We start from the raw sequence: 24803 nt of genomic DNA, 5'->3' as shown, positions 1-24803 counted from the left end.
AGTCTGAAACAAATTGCGCACAATGTGTTTCTCTTCGAGAGAGGGGAGGGGGTTTATCTTAGGTGTTTGAAACAGCGGAATGGGGTGGGGGTGGAGGGGGTAGGAGGAGGCATGAAGGCTAAATAGGGCGGACACATAAAAACGGCAAGGGGCAATAGATGCATGATCAGTTGGAGAGTACGCCTGTCCTCGCAGTGTTCCGCCCTCATGAACTTCTGGAGATACGAACCCCGCTGCAAACATACGCTGCTTCATACCGCTTCGGTCTCCGGCCATCGTCTCGCCTCTTGTTTTTTTAGAGGGGTCGTTAAGGAATTAATGATCCGAAAGCACCACCGTACCTCTCCATAAATTAATTCGGCGTTTTCAGTACATGCTTTACACCTGGACTTCCATTGCGTGTGGAGAGCTTGCACTTTCTTTTGTCATATTTACTTTTCTCGAGGATACTACCTGTACCCCTACTGATGGTAAGCCCCGCTCAAATTTTTATCTGAGCATGTTCGAATGCGATTCAATTGACATAACAATATATCCTAGAACATTTCGGTCAGCTCTATCCAAGTACCGTACAGAATTAGGCTACAAAATTGCAGAAGGCTCAGACGGGCTACATTTAAAAACAAATTTAAAGCCATTTAAATGATTGAAATAGCATAATTGAGAATGTTAGCCTATCAACAAAGTATCATGTTCGTGATACATTGCATTTAATCGGATTACTGAAGCTACTTCATGAAAATAATTTGATCCGAAATGAAATACATTGATTAAGGTATACCCTGACGCACGCCAGGACAATGGTGCGAGAAAGTGTTTCACAGAAAACAACTAATGAGGTCATTTTCTGTTAAAGAATGTTACGAATACGTACTTTTGGAGTTTTTAACTGTTGCAACTTGCATACATAGATTATGATGTTATTTCTTGTGGTTGTTGACAAATTGGCTCTGGGTTAGACACCTGCACGAACAGTATTGTGCGCGTATTTCCTATTTGGTAACCGTTTGGTATGGCTACCCGCATGTTTTCATCAAAACATTTATCTCCAGGTTGTTACTGATTTGTCAGATTTTGGACTGAGTCTATATGTAGGCCTATAGTCGAAGCCTACTTTCATTGATTAGACACCCCTGGACAAAGAGACACTGGTCTTCCATGCGTAAATTTAGCTACGCTCCTCAGTTCAATTAGGCTATTTTAGATTTCTCAAATGCCAAAGCTTATTTCAAATAAAAAAAATATTATAATCATTTCGATACCCAATGGTTATTTAAGAACAAATGCCTGGATTTAAAACGTAATGGAAACGTGTTATAAGAAGAAATAACGAAGCAATGTAGGACCATTGTTTATCTATACCGCTACTACAAACACATGGCTTACACACACACACTCATCAAAGTCTATGTAGCCTATCGAATTTAGACGTTTTTGTAGAAAATCTCATTAATACAATGAGGGACAGTAGGTTTACCGTAAATATTTACAGGACTACAGACTCAAGCTGGCCTCTTCGACGCATGTAACCTACCTTCGCACTGCTCAATCTGCATCCACTTACACTAGCCTATTCCACATTTTTCAATCATTACATTACTCATTTGTTTGAATTAATGAATTGATGACTAATGACTCCACCAGAATTCCACAGTTTACAGCAAGTAATTCTAATAGAGGATTTGGGCATGGAGCTGACAGTAAGAGTAAACGTATCTGTTCTTAATTTTGAGAAGTTGGCCTCCTTGCTAAGTACAAACAGACCGATGCTTAGGCCTATAGCTTAGAAAGAAGAATAACAAACAACAAAAGGGAAAAAAGGGATGAATAAAAAATGTGATCGTTAGCGGTTATAGATTTATCATTCAACGATGAACTATGAACCTGCCTTGGCACAAGCGTCAATAACTTCGCTGACACATCAAACTGTTGCTTGGCCCTAAAGATATGGCCATTCACTTTTATTATAACTTCTATGGGGAGGAACACAAAATAATGTTTAATGAAGTGATAAGAATGTTAAAATATAAAATACTAAATTGACAGATAATAGATCAACTGATAATTATTGACTGTGATTGGAGACATAACTGGAAACATCCATTTGTTGTCTTAGAACTGTCTTCAAAACCATGTTGCTGCTGTTCTTGTACACTACTTATTGTCAGAAATGAGTAGAGCAATCATGCTTTACTTTCAGCCAAGTATATGCCAACCCATCGAGTGTACCGTGCTTTTTAAAATGAATTTTAAAAAATCCACTGTACAAAAAAGAATCATGGAATATGAATATGAATGTGAACTTAATGCCCCCATCCCTGTCAAATTCCTCAGGAAACACATCTAAAGGGCCATGTGCATAGTCTGATCACATTATTTCTGGTTAGAGGGAGAGAGAGAAAAAGAGAGAGGGGAGAGGAGTCAAATAAAGGCCTAGGGAGGAGGACTATGCCAGACCAGAGGAAGCAAACTGCCCAGGCCTAATTGCACCCTGGGCTACAATACATTCATTGCAAAATATGGCGCTGTCTCTTGTTCGGTTCAAAACTCACACTTGGGATTTTACGCTTTCTCCCGAACTGTCCCTCTCCCCTACTTTAGGCCTGCCTCACAGCTGATGAGCTGAATAACCCAACACAATAAAAGTGTTCAAACATATTGTTATTTATCCTTATAGACACCCTCTTATACAGTGGTTATTACAATATAAGAGCAGAACGAGGAAGAAATGTGATGAGCATCATTGTATCATTGCTGGTTACATCCCTATATGCTCTTTAGAACAGCTAGCACAGTCATTTTATTTGACATGTGACTCATTTAGCAGGCGCTCTTACCCAGAGCGACTTACATGAGCAATTAGGGTTAAGTGTCTTGCTCAAGGGCACATCAACAGATGTTTCACTTAGTCGGCTCAGAGATTGGAACCAGCAACCTTTCAGTTACTGGTCCAACGCCTTTAACTGCTAGGCTACCTGCCATAGGTCGTCAACATACTTGGGGAATACATCGACTTAATAAGTGGCTCTGTAAGAAGTTCTGTAGTCGCTGTTTTGTTTTTAGCGGTCTGAATCGCTGTAATCATGGGAGAGGCCCTCTCGGCACAATGAGCGTTTGTTGTCAGAGATGCACACACACGTTATCCCTCCACCCCATGGGTAATAGAGCTGATCATTTTCAGAACCCTACTGCCTCTTCGCCATGGTTCTCACGGACTGGCAGACACACACACACACACACACACACACACACACACACACACACACACACACACACACACACACACACACACACACACACACACCAGTCAGCACTCACACAACACAGGACCTTGTGTCACGACCAAGAACACAAGGTCGCACAAAGGTCAATGTCTAATTTTGTTACAAAAAAAGTTACAAGATTTCCTTGATTACATGTACAGTGAGCCATGGACGGAAAAAGATAAACACTGAGATATGAACCCAGACACACACACACACAGTGAGTGTGCACATAATGTTATTGTTAATGTGCATCTTTGCTGTTGTAACACTTGGTCCAGTTCCAATGGAATGGGCTCCAAACTGATGACGAAATGCTCACAGAGTCGCTCTCACCCATTGAGTTGAAGTGTCTGCTCTATGGTACTGTTGTTTGCCCAGGCCCTATTTTACAAACACTCGTTCATTTTAGTAGTGTGATTCAGTAATGTGTGTTTAAGCAAGAGATTTCTTAGGGCCAAGTCCCTCTTGTTGTGATGTCATAGATCCACAGAATGGGCGTAAACCATCTACAGGACAGAACACTGTGTATAGAGGGATTGGAGAGAATTGTCTCAGTTCTAGAACTGCCTCGCCGTGACAATCTGGAGTGAATTGTATTGGAGAACACGATTCTTGTTGTTAATATACTACAGTGGCAAATTGGTGTGAAGTCTGGCTGGTCTGGAAAAACAAGGTTCTATTCAATTCAATAGATCGTTATCATCCCCGAAGGGCTACTCTTGTGCAGCGTAAAAATACATGTACATACCGGTACATAAAAACATTCACACAGCAAATAATGCTTTTGATCAGGTTGGAAAACAAACCGCCAGGTACAACAGACTCATATCACACAGGTTTGAGACTACACTATACAAATGCAGTGATCTTCTTCAAGGCACTAAAGATAAAGATAGTGTGTAAGTACGTATAGTATGTCTAACTTACACTATAGCAGGCAGGACAGGAGGACAGCATATAGAAAAGCATTAGTACTTGTCTGAGTCCATAGTGGTTGGCCTTGGGCCTATTGATGCCGGTCTGGTCAAAGAGCAGAGCAGCAGGCTTGTCATCAGCGGCTCCACATATCTCAGGATAACTGAGGGAAGGAGGGTGGGAGGACCGAGGGGGGTCTCCTTTTGATGGGTGCTCACACAGGTCGGGGGGGTTGCTCTTTAAGTTTCTTGAAAAAGCGGTTTGGGCCTCCTTTGTTGAGGCCATTGGGATGCAGATTAATTCACAACTAATCAATACAGAGCTATCATGAACCATCTAATAGCTGACCTTAATGAGGAGGGAGGACAAGAGAGGGTCCATCTACTCTGTCTGCCTGTTCTGCATAGACATGGCAGTGTTTATGTAAGTGTATGCTCTCTACAATGACTTGGTCCTACTACCTCCAAAAAAAGCAAGACAATATTGTTTTTCAATTGGCAGACAAATTGCTTATGTAGATGGGTGTAGATGGGTGTTCTGGCTTGATCTCTTTAAAAATATGTCTGCTAAAGTCTGAAGCTTATGGAGTAGAACATTTCAAAATCATATTGTTACGTGAAATGTTTTTGCTGTTTCATTTTCTGTCCCATTTAATGTGTGGTGCCTGAAAAGGCATCAAACTTCTGGGAACTGCTCTTAGTCGGTTTCCCTGCTCTGACTTGCCGGTTACAGAAAAGAGAACATTAGTGTAACCTTTTACCCCATGTGTCTGTGTGAAAATCCTTACAGAGAGACTGGGTTACACACACACACACACACACACACACACACACACACACACACACACACACACACACACACACACACACACACACACACACACACACACACACACACACACACACACACACACACACACACACACACACACACACACACACATACATACACACAAACATGCTAAGTCAAAGCCAGAAGTACTTTCCTCTACACTGGCTAGACTACAATGACTACAATGTCCCTTTTCTCTTCTGCAAATTTCAGGAACAGGGTCACTCCAACGCTCTCAAGCAGCCCCCCAGCACCACGTAACATTTCCTTGAGGAGCGCGTCCATTGCTGGCTCCCAACAAACATGGACTGTTTTCCCATGCTTTATTTTCTGTCGGTAAGTGGACCACGCTTATTCAATTCATGCCATGTGACACCATTGCCACAGCTTTCTGCATTTCTCCCTTTCTTTTTCTCAGAACATTGATTTGAGGTTGGTCATATTTTAATATTAAATAACTCGATGGCACCAGTGAAAAGGAAAAGCGTCTAATCTCACTTTTACAGAGAAAATGTTGGTGGAATGTGCGGCACATGGTCCTTTGATTGACTCCTTGGTTGGGTCAGACTTATGAGGGACTCGGCTACTTAACGAGTTAAGACTTTGCTTTGACCCCAGGGCTGTTTCTCCTATGTGTCTAATCATAGTGGAAGAGGGAGAGAGAGAGAGAGAGAGAGAGAGAGAGAGAGAGAGAGAGGGTAAAAAGAATGGCCCCCCAGATTCCATTCAAAAAGCTGTGTTTTTAAACCAGCTGTTTACTCTTGGAGGATGTCGCCAGAGATAAACTGCATAGGGAAGATATCTGATCGGAGGCCATTTTACTGTAAACAAGCCAGACAGGACAATTATAACCAATTAGAGGACATTTACAGTGAGAACATTAGTGAAGGGTCCTACGGGGTGGAGGTTATGTTAGAAAAATAAGGAGATTTAGGAAGGGTAGACAAATGTTGAATGTCATTTTATAACAGTCCCTCTCTTTCTTTCTATTCCCTCTCTCTCACACACTCCATGTCCTCTTTTAAACTCCCTCCCTCTACCAACCACTTGTTTATTTTTACTCTGTTTTTGCCTTCCCAGAGACATCATGATTCCTGGTAATCGAATGCTGATGGTCATTTTATTATGCCAAGTCCTGCTGGGAGAGAGCAACCATGCTAGTCTGATACCTGAGGAAGGGAAGAAGAAAGCCCCGGGCCTGCAGAGTCGGACGGCTGGTCAGAGCCATGAACTGCTGCGGGACTTTGAGGCCACGCTGCTGCACATGTTTGGGCTGCAGAGGCGACCGCGGCCCAGCCGCTCGGCCACCGTGCCACGCTACCTACTGGACCTCTACCGACTGCAGTCGGGTGAGGCCGAGGAGGCCGGTGCCCATGACGCCGCCTTTGAGTACCCCGAGAGGTCGGCTAGCCGCGCCAACACCGTGAGGGGCTTCCACCACGAAGGTAAAGAGAGAGCGAATGGGTAAATGTCTGTCTGTCTGTAAAGAGGACCACATTGGTAGTAACTGTTGCGCAATTCCTTCATGCCTTATCCTCTGGGCCCAGGCCTATGCCCCAAGCCTAATCAATATATTGATTAGAAAGAGAGATATGCATGGATTTTGAGTACATGTGGATATCCAGAGGTGATATAACCTTTCCTCTGATAAGTATGGGAAAGGTGCATATTTCATGGATTGTACAGTTACAGTGCATGTCTATGACGTATGCCCCATTATAGAATCCATGTACAGTGCTCGGTATAGAAAATCTACTGTAAGTCAAGGTAATTGGCCAACCAGCACCTGAAACAGCAAATGGTTTGGAATGAAGCACTGCCTTCCCTAAAAAATAATCTTGAACCATTTTTTTTTTCTGGACATCAACAATCCATCCCCATTCAATAACATTCCAATAGTGATGGCAGCAACACATATCTCCCAGAACGTATTTTATTAGCCTGGGTGTGGACCTGTAAGCAAAGAATCCCCATCTCTCATCGAAAAAAAATTATGGGAAAATCCTACATTTCCTACACCACTTAAACATAAATGTAAGACATCCCCTCCCACCTTCAACATAAACTATGAAATCTAAGGATGTGGTCACAAAATGGTGGCCAAAGAGGGGGCAAGAATCAGTCAGACAAGTTCCCCTATTCCTGAGAGAATCTGCGGTCCGACAAAGCCAGCCGTGTGTTTGGTTAGCAGCTCAAGGAAAAGCATACCTTCATATTATTGAGTTACACTTCTCACCCCACCCAGCACAAGGGCTTAAAAAAAGCCTTTGACCAGCAGTAGTGTGCCTCTCTCTCATGTCTCCACCAGTTAAGATGGAGCTAGGGCCCTTTAAGAGGGACCTTCCTCCACATGCAATTATCTTTAATGCTACTCTGCAACCTTCTAAATAAAGTCCCTCCTGCCAACAATGTGGGCACTGGGAGTAGAGCAGACAGAATGGAGAACTCTGGAGAGCTGGAGTGCAAACTCTAACTTATCGTTAAAATTCCACGTCAATTCACAACACAGAATAATGGTTATATCTACCACAACTATATACCCTTGAAAGCGCATCGACTACAGCATGTTTGTTTCTCTGTAAGGGTACACTACTGCTTTTTAAATGCAGACACAAAATCCTCTCTGGAGATAGTTTTGAAGCTCCACTTGTCTGTAAAGCGAATGCCGCTTCACTAGGCGACCGGAACTGTCAATCAAATAATCTCGAGCTGCCTGCACGCTGACCACTCTCTCCTAAAAAAGTACTTTAAAGTTGATTAAATACCGTGACTTACCAAGACATTTAGTAGAAAGAGAAAACATCTAGCTAGTAATCGACTCCAGCATTTTTGGAACGGGGAGACTGGTTAGTTTCTGTGCTTCCGAGAACAAACACTCACATTTTTCATAGCTAGCTAGCAAGGGACAAAGACAGAGGTGAGGGGCACAATATAGGCAGGTCGGCCACCAGGCAGACAGAGTCAAAACCGTGCGCTAGGTCTATCTATCACCAATCAAAAGCTACAGTTGAAGTCAGAAGTTTACATACACCTTAGCCAAATACATTTAAACTCAGTTTTTCACAATTCCTGACATTTAATCGTAGTAAAAATTCCCTGTCTTAGGTCAGTTAGGATCACCACTTTATTTTAAGAATGTGAAATGTCAGAATAATAGGAGAAAGAATGATTTGTTTCAGCTTTTATTTCGTTCTTCACATTCCCATTGGGTCAGAAGTTTACATACACTCAATTAGTATTTGATAGCGTTGCCTTTAAATTGTTTAACTTGGGTTAAACCTTTAGGGTAGCCTTCCACAAGCTCCCCACAATAAGTTGGGTGAATTGTGGCCCATTCCTCCTGACAGAGCTGGTGTAACTGAGTCAGGTTTGTAGGCCTCTTTGCTCGCACACGCTTTTTCAGTTCTGCCCACACATTTTCTATTGGATTGAGGTCAGGGCTTTGTGATGGCCACTCTAATACCTTGACTTTGTTGTCCTTAAGCCATTTTGTCACAACTTTGGAAGTATGCTTGGGGTCATTGTCCATTTGGAAGACCCATTTGCGACCAAGCTTTAACTTCCTGACCGATGTCTTGAGATGTTGCTTCAATATATCCATATCATTTTCCTACCTCATGATGCCACCTATTTTGTGAAGTGCACCAGTCCCTCCTGCAGCAAAGCACCCCACAACATGATGCTGCCACCCTCGTGCTTCACAGTTGGGATGGTGTTCTTCGGCTTGCAAGCCTCCCACTTTTTCCTCCAAACATAACAATGGTCATTATGGCCAAACAGTTCAATTTTTGTTTCATCAGACCAGAGGACATTTCTCCAAAAAGTACGATCTTTGTCCCCATGTGCAGTTGCAAACCGTAGTCTGGCTTTTTTATGGCGGTTTTGGAGCAGTGGCTTCTTCCTTGCTGAGCGGCCGTTCAGGTTATGTCGATATAGGACTCATTTTACTGTGGATATAGATGCATTTGTATGTTTCCTCCAGCATCTTCACAAGGTCCTTTGCTGTTGTTCTGGGATTGATTTGCACTTTTCGCACCAAAGTACGTTCATCTCTAGGCGACAGAACACGTCTCCTTCCTGAGTGGTATGACGGCTGCGTGGTTCCATGGTGTTTATACTTGCGTACTATTGTTTGTGCAGATGAACGTGGTACCTTCAGGCGTTTGGAAATTGCTCCCAAGGATGAACCAGACTTGTGGAGGTCTACCATTTTTTTCTGAAGTCTTGGCTGATTTCTTTTGATTTTCCCATGATGTCAAGCAAAGACGCACTGAGTTTGAAGGTAGGCCTTGAAATACATCCACAGGTACACCTCCAATTGACTCAAATTATGTCAATTAGCCTATCAGAAGCTTCTAAAACCACGACGTCATTTTCTAGAATTTTCCAAGCTGTTTAAAAGCACAGTCAACTTAGTGTATGTAAACTTCTGACCCACTGGAATTGTGATACAGTGAATTCTAAGTGAAATAATCTGTCTGTAAACAATTGTTAGAAAAATGACTTGTGTCATGCACAAAGTAGATGTCCTAACCGACTTGCCAAAACTATAGTTTGTTAACAAGAAATTTGTGGAGTGGTTGAAAAACGAGTTTTAATGACTCCAACCTAAGTGTATGTAAACTTCTGACTTCAACTGTATATCTCGCAGTGAAATACTATATTTTGACATTTCTTGGCTTGCAACTTTAGTAAAGCAGGGCCTATCATCAATGAATAGGCTAGGATATTCTACACACCACAGACCGGAGACTGAACACATTCTCGCATCATTAGCGAAGGGAAAGAGAAGGTGAGCCAGCTGCACTGTGATTGAAATTCTCTTAAAGTTAAAGATCCTAATTTCATTTAAACGTTTTAACATTTAAACGTTCACAACATTGAAATGTTCACGCTCCTTGGTTATCCATAGTTTGTGTAAGAGAGATATGTTAGCATGGGTGCTAAGTGTATACTGACAACTATACAAGATGTACGCGTAATACGGATAGCCCAGTCAGAAAGAACAGTTTTAAAATAGGCTTCATGTAAAACTGAGGGAAAGAAGGGTAAACATGTAGGCTATTTATGTGCACCAAGGACCTTCCCATAACATATGTGGATAAAGTATGTGCTCTAAATCAGATATTTGTCTTGTGTAATCCAGAGATCAAACACAGTGTGACAGTAGTCTAGTGTAGTGGATGGACGAGCAGGCAGAGCTGAAGGGCTGAAGAAGAACATGTCTGCCCTCAGGGGAGTAGGGATTAGTCAGCCTTAATGGGGCCTGTCTAACAGACTGTCTAACACGGCACAGCACAGCACCAAGGCCACTCAGGCACAAGGAGGCTCAGCCGCCTGTCTATGATGCAATGGGTATATGTGTGTGTGTGTGTGTGTGTGTGTGTGTGTGTGTGTGCTATCTTGAAGATCTGTTTCTACTGCTCTCTTTGGGTGTTTTGTTTCCCGCTGTCAAACTATGCTAATAACATGCTTGGAGACTTTTTTTGGGGCGGGATAAATAAGATGAAACTAAGTTGTTTATTTTAAATTCCATTATGTACCGCTTCAATTTATTCCATTTTTTTATGATCACTACAAGGTAATAAGTTACAGCTGAAGTCGGAAGTTTACATACACCTTAGCCAAATACATTTAAACTCGGTTTTTCACAATTCCTGACATTTAATCCTAGTAAATATTCCCTGTCTTAGGTCAGTTAGGATCACCACTTTATTTTAAGAATGTGAAATGTCAGAATAATAGTAGAGAGAAGGATTTATTTCAGCTTTTATTTCTTTCATCACATTCCCAGTGGGTCAGAAGTTTACATACACTCAATTAGTATTTGATAGCATTGCCTTTAAATTGTTTAACTTGGGTCAAACGTTTTGGGTAGCCTTCCACAAGCTTCCCACAATAAGTTGGGTGAATTTTGGCCCATTCCTCCTGACAGAGCTGGTGTAACGGAGTCAGGTTTGTAGGCCTCCTTGCTCGCACACACTTTTTCAGGTCTGCCCACACATTTTCTATGGGATTGAGGTCAGGGCTTTGTGATGGCCACTCCAATACCTTGACTTTGTTGTCTTTAAGCCATTTTGTCACAACTTTGGAAGTATACTTGGGGTCATTGTCTAATTGGAAGACCCATTTGCGACCAAGCTTTAACTTCCTGACTGATGTCTTGAGATGTTGCTTCAATATATCCACATAATTTTCCTCCCTCATGATGCCATCTATTTTGTGAAGTGCACCAGTTCCTCCTGCAGCAAAGCACCCCCACAACATGATGCTGCCGCCCCCGTGCTTCACAGTTGGGATGATGTCCTTTGACTTGCAAGCCCCCCCCCTTTTTCCTACAAACATAACGATGGTCATTATGGCCAAACATATCTATTTTTATTTAATCAGACCAGAGGGCATTTCTCCAAAAAGTACAATTTTTGTCCCCATGTGCAGATGCAAACCGTAGTCTGGCTTTTTTATGGCGGTTTTGGAGCAATGGCTTCTTCCTTGCTGAGTGGCCTTTCAGGTTATGTCGATATAGGACTCTTTTTACTGTGGATATAGATACATTTGTACGTTTTGTTCATTTGTTCCTCCAGCATCTTCACAAGGTCCTTTGCTGTTTGTTCTGGGATTGATTTGCAATTTTCGCACCAAAGTACGTTCATCTTTAGGAGACAGGACACATCTCCTTCCTGAGCGGTATGACGGCTGCGTGGTCCCATGGTGTTTATACTTGCGTACTATTGTTTGTACAGATGAACATGGTACCTTCAGGCGTTTGGAAATTGTTCCGAAGGATGAACCAGACTTGTGGAGGTCTACATTTTTTTCTGAGGTCTTGGCTGATTTCTTTTGATTTTCCCATGATGTCAAGCAAAGAGGCACTGCGTTTGAAGGTAGGCCTTGAAATACATCCACAGGTACACCTCCAATTGACTCAAATGATGTCAATTAGTCTATCAGAAGCTTCTAAAGCCATGACATAATTTTCTGGAAATTTCCAAGCTGTTTACAGGCACAGTCAACTTAGTGTATGTAAACTGCTGACCCACTGGAATTGTGATACAGTGAATTAAAAGTGAAATAATCTGTCTGTAAACAATTGTTGGAATAATGACTTGTGTCATGCACAAAGTAGATGTCCTAACCGACTTGCCAAAACTATAGTTTGTTAACAAGAAATTTGTGGAGTGGTTGTAAACGAGTTTTAATGACTCCAACCTAAGTGTATGTAAACTTCTGACTTCAACTGTACTTAGTCAAGGCACCAAGTTCAAGTTTACAATGATAGAGCAATGGAATGAAAACTTGTGAAAAGCAAAACATGTTAGTTTCACGTTGGGAGAAACTGTACAGGGAAAAATGCAAAGACACCTCTTGAGGTTAAAGATGCAATTAACCATGGAATACTGCAGGAATTCAAACTATGGTAAAAAAAACGGTGTTTTTCAGGCCTCCACTTAGTCTTAGCTGCCTCACCACCAAAGGATTGTCTGTGCGAATCCGTAATGATTATTCATGATGAAAATGATAAATGTCCCCAGTTAACAAACTGCAGAGCCAATCAAAAAACACAGCAGGTTTTAATAATGCGAACCACCTGGGTAAGATTAAGGCCTCGGTGTGAAATAACAGGGCCAGATTGAGCAGAAAAATAGTAGACACAACATTCCTTTCCCAACAATGGTGATCTTGCCAGAAATCTGCAGACTGTGCATGGAATAGCTACCCTACTATGTTTATACTGTAGCTGCTGTACGTTAATCACCACTCTCTAAGTAATGCATGTTTCAGGAAAGCGCTCAGAGAAAGGCATTGTGGGAAGTCCTGGAAGGTCCTTATGGATAGATAAGGATGTATAGACAATGTATATTTGCACGCTCAGTCCCTGGAGGCTATGCTAAGCGAACATGGACATTATTTTGTGTCAATTAAAGCATGTTACACTGACAATTGACAGAAAGGGAACTGATTTAAACAACCGATGGTGTAATCGTTTTGGAGGGAACAAGTGAATAGTAACAAGAGAGAAGGGAAGGGAAATGCAGTATTTTCATATTTTACCATATTTGTCATGCAAGGTCCTTCCTTTGAGAGTTCACAGAGGTCAACAGTTTTTTCCTATTGAACTGGATTCTGAAGTGAAGCAATCACTTCACTCAGTTCATCAAGGATGAACTCTTAAATCAAACCTATAGATGCTTTCATCAGATTCAAGATGGCAGCTCATACAGACTCCCTTGATAAAAGTGCTGACATTGACTGTGTCCGGTTTTCTTTCTCAGAGCACATGGAGCGGGTTCATCTGGGCGATCTTCAGACGAAGAATGGCGAGGCCGCCCCGCTGCGCTTCCTCTTCAATCTCAGCAGCATCCCAGAGGACGAGCTGCTCTCGTCGGCCGAGCTGCGTCTGTTCCGGCAGGAGATCGACGAGGCCATTTCGGGGAGCGGGGGGGACAAGGAGGGGCTCCACCGGATAAACGTGTACGAGGTTCTGAAGCCCCCGCGGGCCGGGCAGCTAATCACGCGGCTCTTGGACACGCGACTGGTTCGCCATAACGCCTCGCGCTGGGAGAGCTTCGACGTGAGCCCCGCCGTGCTGCGTTGGACACGGGAGCGCTTGCCCAACCTCGGGCTCGCTGTGGAGGTCCTGCACCTCAACCAGACACCGCGCCACCAGGGCCGCCACGTCCGCATCAGCCGCTCACTGCACCAGGAACCTGGGGAGGACTGGGAGCAGCTACGCCCCCTGCTGGTCACCTTCGGCCACGACGGCAAGGGCCACCCGTTGACGCGCCGGGCCAAGCGCAGCCCAAAGCAGCGGGGGCGTAAGCGCAACCGCAACTGCCGCCGTCACGCGCTGTATGTGGACTTCAGTGATGTGGGCTGGAATGACTGGATAGTGGCGCCCCCAGGGTACCAGGCATACTACTGCCATGGGGAGTGCCCCTTCCCTCTGGCAGACCACCTGAACTCTACCAACCACGCCATCGTGCAGACGTTGGTGAACTCGGTGAACACCAACATTCCCAAGGCCTGCTGCGTGCCCACGGAGCTCAGTGCCATCTCCATGCTCTACCTGGATGAACACGACAAGGTAGTCCTAAAAAACTACCAGGAAATGGTAGTGGAAGGGTGCGGTTGCCGCTAACACTGACTATGGGCAACTTTAGGCAGGCAGCACAGACGCTAAGAAAAGACCCCACTTTACTCCCAAAAATGTTCACTTGGACCTTTATTTATAACTTTTATGTTGCGATGTATGTTTGTCTAATTTTTTGGTTTCCTTGACAATATGATCATATATTTTGACAAAATATATATATATATATTTATATCTACATATAAAAAATAAAAGTGAGTCCTTATTTTAAACATAAATAAAAAGCTGTACAACTTTTCATAATGTATATTAGATTGTATAAGGTTTTTTTAAATGAGAAAATAGTATAAAAAAAATAAAAAATAAAAATAAAGTTTATTTACTGGTAATATTTATTGCTTTTATATTATATACATTTAAAAGAAACAATTCAAACATAAATTGCCTTCCAATATTACATTTGAGCAGATCACAAGAAGCACAAATTGTGTACTTAAACAGAGCACTGTGTGAAATTATCACAGCACTGATTTGTTATGAATCAATCGAAGTAATCAGAAATGTGCATTGATTTTAATTCACCTCTTTACATTGATCTTTAAACCAATGATTTTATTAGATAAGTCCCTTGAGTGAGAATTAGATTTTTTATGTATAACTGTAAAAATCGATCAGATAATATGGGTTGTGAAAAATGAAAAGTTGACAGCAAAGGTCCATAACTGTTTTATATGAGTTTGTATTTAACACGTTTGGGTCTGATACTTTTGAAAATGTACTCAAGTAATTGTTACAATTCATTATAACAGAGGAAACTTTCTGATGCTCTGTCTCTCCCAAATAAAATAATGTTCGGTTTCATATCTGGCATTATTCAACTTGGATTGATTCACACTTGAGTAAAGGACTTTAGTAATTTCTCAACATAGCTGTTTTGTAAGATGAAGATCACCTTTTGCCATTTATAAGCATAAAGAATAATGCAACAATTAGAGACCAAATAGACCTAGGCATGGGATACGTGTGGATAGGCTACACTATGCTCAAATTTCACTTTTATGTCAATTAGTTTAACATGTGGGGTGGTTAGACACTCGCTAATTCAATTGCCATCTGGGCGGATAGTTGAAATTGATTGTTGGAGACAGTTGAGAAGTGATCCAATTGTTTCCGACGGTTTAGCATTGGGGGCACAACTGTGGACGATGCGTCATACACTGACACATGGCGATACCCGTTCTCGGAAGAATCAAAGGTTAGACCGTCTGTCTCCATCCTTTGTCTTCGATGGCTCATGCCGACAGAATAAAGACGCCTGTCTCCAACTTGTGCCCCATTAGACAATGCACTTCTACATCACTTATTTACAATCGGATGACTGCACCAAATTATGTGATAACGTTTGGAGAGGGGAGTCTTTTGAACTTTTCAGGACATTACACTGTACGTAGCATTCCCCCCATGTCCCTGCATGAGCTTAGTATAGGCTAGGTGACATGTCGTAAGATAAATACATTTGGCATTATTGGAAAAATTATATTGTTTCAGCTTACCTTGGAAATGTTTTAGGCCTGCGTGCTTGGAAAGAGTACAAGGCATACTTTTCTTCCCCCAATGCACAACAGACTCAGAAAAAGCAATGTCTCCAATCCGCACCAAAATGCATCACCACGGGAGTCACATAAACCCAAACAAGCCTTTTTGCCATGGTTGAGGTCAGCCGGTTGTTTCTGAAGGGTTTGACCTAAAAAATCTATAATGATTTTCAATTAACCTCCCAATTGCTAAAGTAACGCAAATGAATGTGCCAATATTTTTGGTTTACTCAATTTGTATTTTAAATCATAGGTTGGCGGGTGGAATTATGTGGTAGACTTGTCTATATTCCAATGGAATGTGTGTGGCATGGTTTTGTAGGTGTTATTTAGTCTTTCCATCTTAGACCATGATTTCTGCTCACCTCAGAGAAGTTTACCACAGTCAACCTCAGGCTCTCAGACAGCTGTTGGGCTTGCCTTTGATGCCCGCATATCAGGCGTAGCCTCGTCAAAAAGAGAGGCTGAAAATAAAATAATTTAATTTTGAAGTGGCTGAAGGCAGAGGGGAGTTCTTCATTTTAGCAGCTTGACAGCGCAGTTACACACATTTCAACTGATCTCCTGAGTTTAGATAACATCAGCAACTTATGGTAATTGTCTGCCTGGTCATTATCCCACCAACACTGTTAAAATGAAGTGCTTTGTAACACCAAAACTTGTGGCAACTGAGCTGCCACCAACTTGAAGGAGATGAAACCTGAACTGCTGGAGTATTGAAACACATCATCCTGAGATGTTTCGAAACATTACATGGTGTGTTGTAACACCACAAAATCAAGTGTTGTGTAACACCTTGCTAGGGAGTGGGACTGGGAGCACTAACAGAAAAGATTGAAAACATTATTTCGGTTATTCAAGTCCTGTTTAGTGCAGAATTAGATACCTTCTCTTTTGGTGTTGTTTTTTCTCTCTAAAGCTTCGAAACACCATTATGATGTTTTGAATCCTGTCTAGTGCAGAATTAGATCCCTTTTTCTTAAGTGTCGTAATGTATAACATTGTTTTATGTATTTTATAAGTGGACATTTTATATCATTTTGCCAGGCATTGTCAGACAGTTTTCAAACCACCAGCACTAACTGGCAGGTGTACTGTAAAAATGTAAGATTCTACCCTTACCTCTTCCATTAACAACCATGACAGTCTGTGGGAATTGTGTGCTGTCCTCATTGAATGTCAATTTGTCTGACGGTTTTGATATCCATTTATCATGATCCATTACACGTCATGGCACAACAAGCGTAATACTAATACATAAATATAATTTCCTGTCTTCAAACATGCATATACTGTGTGAAAAAATCATAAAGTCAAATTTTTGGGAATTACCCACAATCTTCTAAAAACAGAGTCACTTGGAAAGATAGGAAATGCAAGGTCATTAAAACCAAAGAAGTTCAATCACTACATTTTCTCTCTTTGGTTATCCTCATGAAAGATACTTACATTTTGAGCAACATATTCAGTTGGATTTATTCTTACATTATTTTGGTCAAATTGAAAATATTTTAAGCAACTTGCATACATTTATTTTAAAGATATTTCAAAACTTTATTGAGACAGTTCTGAAATGACAGAAGGGATAAAGATAGGTGGGAGAAACAGATTGAAGAGTTGGAGAGGGGAATTGAACCCCGGTCTTCGGTGGGGAGAGGGGGGATTAAGCCAGGTGACTTATCGCTAGACCACAGGCTCTGCACTACTTGCATTCAAGTATATGTTGTTGTTGTTTTGTCAATTTCAATTCAACCCATAATCATTTCTTACAGTGTGGCTGTGTGGTTGAGTGGGTAAAATTCCAACGAAATGTACCATCTTACTGCCCCCTGTTTCCAATCTGTCTAAATAAAGAGTTGAAAAAATTAAGGTGGAATACCACAACAAATATTCTCCATAGTCCCTTATCATCAATCAATATTTAGGCTATAAACCATTTGCATTTATAAACCATTGATTGTATGAGAAACACTGTTTTTGTGTTTTGATGCTGCCTTTTACATGCACTGAAACCCCAAAAAGGGTTTTCACAACACTCTCTTAAAAACAAAGATATTCAGGTTGAAGAACCACTTTGGGTGTTTCAGAGTACTTAATTTCTCTTTTAAAACACATTCTGTGTATTAAAATGCTTACATTGGGTTTCACATGAGATTGGTGTCACCTTAATTGGGGAGGACAGGCTCGTGGTAATGGCTGAAGCGGAATCAGTGGAATGGTATCAAATACATCAAACACATCCATGTGTTAGATTCCATTCCATTTGCTCCATTCCAGCCATTATTATGAGCCTTCCTCCCCTCAGCAATCTCCTGTGTTGGGTTTACATCCAAACACCAGAGCTCAGCTTTTCAACGTTTCATGACACCATCATGGTTTTTTAAGACTTTCTATTTGTACAGTGTATAGCCTACCTTCCACAAAGACTACGCATGTTTATTAAAATGCCTGGAAAGCAACGTAGTATGTAATGAGCCAATAGTCAACAACCTACTATTAACTTCAAGGCCAATGTAGGATCTTCAAAGTCTGAACTGGGGAGGGGCGGCGGTATTCAAACGGCATATTGGGAAACTATTTTAAGATTACTCATCAGTTGTAATGGTTGTGCATACATTCTAATGGAGACAAAATATTTCATTTGACTTTTTCTGGATTTGCAAAATGAATATTTATTTTAGAGAACAGATTCCTTTGGGTTGCTTTGTCATGCATTCTGATGTGATGCAAGAGGCCATTCTCACACAATTGCAGGTGAGTCATTACACGCTGAGTCTGTTGACAAGGGACAACACATTTCCTGGTTGACCTCTTCAAAAAGCTTTTTTTTTCGGACCTTCTGCAGTAAAAGGTTAGCGTTTATAGACGATAAACTGTCCTTCAAGAACATGGAAAGATGATCTCACTTTGCTTGGCCTTACTGGGTGCTCCATGTCCTTATCATTCCAATCTCTTCCTCGAAGTTCATGTAGATAATTGCGTCTCTATAAATCAGAGATCCGCAGGTTAGACATTGAGACAACACATAGGCCTATCAGTCTTGCTTTCCTAGAAGACACGGTTTATATTGCTGACAAGCCCTCCGCAGTAGCCTCACTTTTTAAATAGCTATAACAGGTAGGCTACTAGGCTAATGGGAATACGTTGTAGTATTCTTAAGGTCCTACACATGACCTAACAAAAAAATATTATCATCACTGAAATGTATCAGGGCAGCAGACCACCAAGGCAGACATTCCTATTCTGAACCCTGGGCTATAGCTACAGCTTTCTGTTTAGTTTCTATTGCTTTGAGGCAGTAAACACTACATTTACCAGCTGATAAAGAGAAAGGCTAGCCTTTTGTTTGTCGACCGAATACATGTAGGGCCCACCAATGTTCTTATGGACAGAGAGCTTATGGACAAAGCTCTCTCTTTCTTTCCTTCTCTCTTCTTCTCTCTCCCCTTAATATTACCAGATTTCAATGGCAGCCCTTGGGCACCTGGCCTCGCTGGACTTAAGTCCTTCGATTGGTTTGAAAGCGGTCGTTTCAGATAAAAGGGGGGTGCGTCCCTACGCTAGAATGAGATCTTAAAAGCCCCTGTTAGAACGGGGCGTTGCCCTGTCGTCCGGCTCCAACCTGTTCCACGGTGCATCTTTGCCCTTCATCACGCCACCCCTCATCTAGGATTGGATGGGGAGGATTGGGTGGGGGTGGAGGAGGATTGGATGGGGAGGATTGGGTGGGGGAGTGATGAGAGCTGATGTCAGTGCAGAAGGAGGTCAGGGCCTCTCATTTCACTCTCCCACTCATGGAATGGTAAAACACGCACGCACACACACATACACACACACACACACCGAGCCGAGGGGGTTGAAACACTAGATCGTGACCGTTGCCCATCTGTAGGGGTTATCTGTGTCACACACTACCCCTCACCTCTGCCTGTAACTCATCTCCACTTATCAAACACACCTCTGCTCTGACACATGGTACCAGGACATGCCCTTGTACGCTGAGGGTATGAAACTGTTATCAAAGGAATAAACTGGCCTCAGGCTCATCTGCAACGCGCACACTCTCAGAGGAGTGGAAAAAGTTGACAGTCCTTCACTGGCAACTCTGGTGTCAATGGTTACTGTAACGTAAAGAAAAATACAATTGCCATTTTCTTTGTTCTGTAGCGTAAATACTGAGTTATTTTCTTCACTTGTCTATCAGATATTCCACCTTAACAACTGTTCCGAAACATAGCACGGGGGAAAAACACATACAGTGATTAAAGCCCACCAGGTCTTAACGACAGTCTTCTCACTAATACACACTGAGAGATTTTAGTGGAAATTTCCACTTGGTGAAGAAACAACCGACAGGTTTTTAAATTGAAAGTGCCGGTGTCGCTGTCTGGACGGAATGACTCTTTTGTTGGGTGAGTCTGCAGTCTATAGGGATACCCTGCAGGGCAGGGTGTCCCTATGCTAGGCCTTTCTTCCCCGGCCCCGGCCCTATGCATTTTCATTAGATATGCCTAATGAAAAAATGGCCGCTGGACAGCCCAGACCCCCAACTGTCTCCTGGCCTGTAGTTAATAATAATCTGGCCCATCTCCTCTACCCCTTATGGAACAGGTGTGTTTCTACCTTAACTGTCTAAGCCTACTTTACTTTTTCAACTCAAGATCACAGATAGATGACAATATTGCTTTCACCTATAAACTCGCTTGAAAATCTGTGATCATGAAGGAAAGGAGATGAGGGTGGTAGACTCAGGTTTTGCCACCCCTCTTCCTTCAGTATTCCTGTGGCAGGAAGTTTACCAAAAGCTATGTTGCACTATAAGTATCACTCAGCGCAAAGTGAGTCCACCAACGCCCTAGCTAACTGTTGCAAACTGGTCTGTTGTAAACACCCTCCTTTAACGAGACAAAGCAATTCTCAAAGCTGAAGGGCTCTAACCCATCTGCCACCACCCACTTCAACGGACTAATCCACATTTCAGACATAGGTCAGGTTCATAGTCAGACATGCAACCTCGTCCACTGACATAATAGTGTTTACATCGGAGCAGTTTCCCTTTGTGAATTAGGTTACTAGACCTTTCTCATTCAGATCGCCTAAACATAGGGAAACAGAGATAGGTTCTGAGATACAACTCGACCGAGGGCGGCCTGCCTGCGTTGGACCTGAGTGTTTATTTGATAACAGACTCCCTCTATGTTGGTACGTAGGGCCTTTGTGTGGGCCCTCAGAGAGGCAGTTGGATTGTGCCCGGGTTTTTTGTGGGCTACAGTTTGAAAGCAACAACGTGAAACCGGAGCTGTAATGCGACCTTGAGGCAATTAGGCTAACAATAGGCCCGTTTTTTCTTCCACCTCTTTTGTGCTGCTAAACACTATTTAAGGGGGGAAATACGAGGAGAAACGTTTGGATTTTTTGGATCAGTAGAGAAAATAAACTCATGTAATGGATGAAATCAGCCATACTTGTAGTTTTTGCAGTGTAATCATGGAGGGGCCCAGCAAATGTCAGGCAAAGAGTTTTTGGGCTGTGCCCAAAGATTATTTTTGAAGTTGTCTCACCTTGCTTTTTTAAAAGTGGGTGCAGTTGGAAGTTGAGGGGGGGACATGAGGTAAATGGAAACAATTTTGGCGGAGTGCAGTCGTCCCTTTCCCATGTTTGCAGACTTACATAGAGGGGTAGCTAGAGGGAGGGAGAGGCAGGGAGAGACCGGCACCTCCCCACCTTCCTCCCTCCCTCCCTTTCGCTGCCGTATTCTTCCCTGAATGGAGTGTGTCCACCGGATCTGCCTGGGATGAAATGTCATATCTCAGACTGATCTTTATCTCTTAATCGCTTCCTTTGTCTCCCATGATTCCCCAGACCCTCCCTTGCTTCCCTCCACGGACCAAGGCCTTTGATGTGTCAGACATGGTTAGGGACGCTGGGGGTGTGTGTGTGGGGGGGGTGGGGGGGTGGTCTGGTCTGGCTCTTCTCTAAACTGAACTAAACGAGAGCTGTAGGAGTTATCAAGATGCACCAGTGGAGGACACCATTTGAAGAGGGCTGGTGTGTTATCGAGGATGCTGCAGTGTTTCCAATGTGGTTTTAAAAGTGTGTGTGTGTGTGTGTGTGTGTGTGTGTGTGTGTGTGTGTGTGTGTGTGTGTGTGTGTGTGTGTGTGTGTGTGTGTGTGTGTGTGTGTGTTTAAAATGAGCAACCAGCCTGGAAACACAGGGTTGAACTCAGATGATGGTGGGTTGGCCTCCTTTCCCATCTCTATTGGGCACAAACAGATAGTTGTTGTGGTGTCAGAGCCAGCCAAATATGAATTCTACACAGAGAGAGGGGAAAAATGATTAAAAAGACACAATAAGAGAACCAAAGAATTCCTAGGAAGCTTTTGAATCCAGGCTCTGGCTTGGTTTTTTAAATGCAGCTGGACTGAAGATGGGGGGGTACTAAAGAGGTGAGAGTAGAGAGAGGTCAGAGTGTGCAGTTCTGCAGTTGCACAATATGGAAGAAAGAAGGGAGTGAAAGAAAGGAATAGGTAGAATGGAAAAGGATGAGTGAACAACAGGGAGTGGAGAAGGGACAAGGGACAGTATAGAAATGGCAATGGACAAGGGAGAGAAGAGAGGTGGAGAGAGGAAGGAGTGGAAGGAGGGGTAAAGAGAGAGCATGAGTGAGGGAACCCAGCCAGGCCTTTTGGGTTTCATTCTGAGCGACTGGAGTATGGCTGCTTCAGAATCATAATAAATGTGCTGCTGCTTTCCATGCGGGAAATTTCTGTATGTGGTTCTCTCTGTACTGAAAAACATCACCACAGCATGATGCTGCCACCCCCATGCTTTACCGTAGGGATGGTGCCAGGTTTCCTCCAGACGTGACGCTTGGCAGTCAGGCCAAAGAGTTCAATCTTGGTTTCATCAGACCAAAGAATCTTGCTGTCATGTGTCTTTTTACTGAGGAGTGGCTTTCGTCTGGCAACTCTACTGTAAAGGCCTGATTGGTGGAGTGCTGCAGAGATGCTTGTCCTTCTGGAAGGTTCTCCCATCTCAACAGAGGAAGTCTGGAGCTCTGTCAGAGTGACCATCGGGTTTTTGATCACCTCCCTGACCAAAATTGACAAAAACCTGTTTTCGCTTTGTCATTATGGGTTATTATGTGGAGATTGCTGACGGAAAAATGTATTTAATCAATTTTAGAATAAGGCTTTAATATAACAAAATGTGGAAAACGTCAAGGGGTCTTAATACTTTCCGAATGCACTGTAAAAGATACATAAGATGTATCAGGGACAATTGTTCTCATGTTGACTCATGTGATGGTCACAACATTAAATGTAAAGCCAGCAGGGGTACATTATGTGCCCCCTCTGCTGGCGGGATACAACATGACACTATGTGTCTGGCCACACACACACACACACACACACACACACACACACACACACACACACACACACACACACACACACACACACACACACACACGTCATACACACAGTAAGCTAACATAGCAGGCGTAAAAGAAAAGCCTGAGCGGCGTTTCTTTCTTTCTGGTCCTGACGAGAAAAAATAAAGGAGGAGGAGGAGGTTCTCTTCTGCACTGTTCAACCAATCCAGTAAGTGTGGAGGAGGAGTTAAGCTGGAGTGTCGCCTTGTTAATTTACAAAAACGGAAGTTGTGTCACAGGCTCTCTTTCCATTTCCCCTGAAAACCGGATGCATCCGGTTGTTTCCACCCCTCTGAAGGTGCACACACAGGGACGGTTTGCAACTTCTGGTGAGGCGGCAGGTAACCAAGTGGTTAGAGCGTTGAGCCAGTAACCAAAATGTTGCTAGTTCGAATCTCTGAGCTGACAAGGTGAAAGATCTGTCTATGTGCCCTTGAGCAAGGCACTTAGCCCCAATTGCTCCAGGGTTGGTGTTAATAATGGCTGATCCTGGCTGTGACCCCACTCTCTGAGGGTCTCAGGGGGGATTTGAGATATGCAAAAAACATATTTCCAATTCACATATGTGTATGAATGCACACGGAAAATAGTACAAAAGTAAGCACCCACAATGTGTAAAATGTAATCAATAACATATTTCTCTGTGGTCAGACCACCCAGCAACTGCTTGCATAGCTTGACAAAGATAGGAGACCTGACTCAGAGTAAGAGGTTTGAACTTTGCCAACAGCAACATTGTTCGTTTCGCAGGGAGTGATGCAATGCAAGGGCCTTGCCACCTGGAGATGGAGGTTGAAGGGTGAAGGCTGGAGGGGTGGAAAAAGAATAACAACATTAGCCTCAGAAAAAAAGTCACCACAAAAACTGATCCATCAACACCACATAAAACCTAATGGCTGTTATGCGGACTATTACCATCTCCTTTCTGATTATGACATTTATAAACCCTGGATTTTCTAATTGGTGGAGAGACATTGTTTCATCCACCAGTGTATCAGTGTGTGTATTTGTACATGTACGACTAGCATAGTGAAAATAAGCTTGCACTTTTCCCCAGATTATTCCTAAACTTGAACAAACGTTGACACTCCCTCCATTGCAAAGGTTTTGTCAAGAGGCTGCTTGTTGCTTTTGGCATGGACATACACAACTGTATACATTCAGCCATGAACATTAGGGTGAGATCATGAACATATGGGCCAGCATTGAAGCCTGGGGTACACCCTGGCTATGTTAGTGAATGCTAGTCATGTATAAATACTATTACTCCTTCCTGTGAGATAAACATGTCCACACAGTGAAGACAAATCAAAACGGGAATGACAATGGAATTAATATGAAATATTACATGGCAGTTCTGTTATAATTCATATGGTTGTTGTCCAGTTCTCATGATCTGGATTCATGTTTAATAGATGAGTATGTTCAGCTTTACGTTTTACTAGTAGTTAGCCATGTCCAGCCAACTCAGCCAACATCCCAGTGAAAGTGAAAGGTATCCCAGTGGAAGTGAAAAGTGCCCGTCTAACTGGTATCAAGCACATTAGAGATTTCGATCTCTATTCTGTATCCCTCACTAATGGCAGCATTAGTGATAAGAGTAAGAGTTAGGGAGGTTGTGTTAGTATCGTTGCATTCTTCTCTGTGTTACTCACTTTGTGATGGTTGT

The 24803-nt window shown here is 42.7% G+C and overlaps 1 protein-coding gene across 1 annotated transcript; it reads left to right on the top strand.

The window, feature by feature from the left end:
* Positions 1-273: 273 nt before the first annotated feature.
* On the top strand, positions 274-14964 carry bmp4 (bone morphogenetic protein 4). Its single transcript, NM_001139844.1, has 4 exons — positions 274-470; positions 5226-5348; positions 6093-6457; positions 13286-14964. The coding sequence occupies exons 3-4, from the start codon at positions 6100-6102 to the stop codon at positions 14149-14151; spliced, it is 1224 nt and encodes a 407-aa protein (NP_001133316.1). The 5' UTR covers positions 274-470; positions 5226-5348; positions 6093-6099; the 3' UTR covers positions 14152-14964.
* Positions 14965-24803: the final 9839 nt, after the last annotated feature.

Source organism: Salmo salar, chromosome ssa01 (genome assembly GCF_905237065.1).
Source record: "Salmo salar chromosome ssa01, Ssal_v3.1, whole genome shotgun sequence".
NCBI classification, from domain to species: domain Eukaryota; kingdom Metazoa; phylum Chordata; class Actinopteri; order Salmoniformes; family Salmonidae; genus Salmo; species Salmo salar.
This window is presented reverse-complemented; position numbering and strand designations above follow the sequence as displayed.

What these genes read in the sequence shown, in the direction of transcription:
- bmp4 (NM_001139844.1), top strand. Translation starts at nt 6,100, where the DNA reads ATGATTCCTGGTAATCGAATGCTGATGGTCATTTTATTATGCCAAGTC. An exon ending in GAGGGGCTTCCACCACGAAG is followed by an intron (nt 6,458 to 13,285) that starts GTAAAGAGAGAG and finishes TTTCTTTCTCAG; the next exon opens with AGCACATGGAGCGGGTTCAT.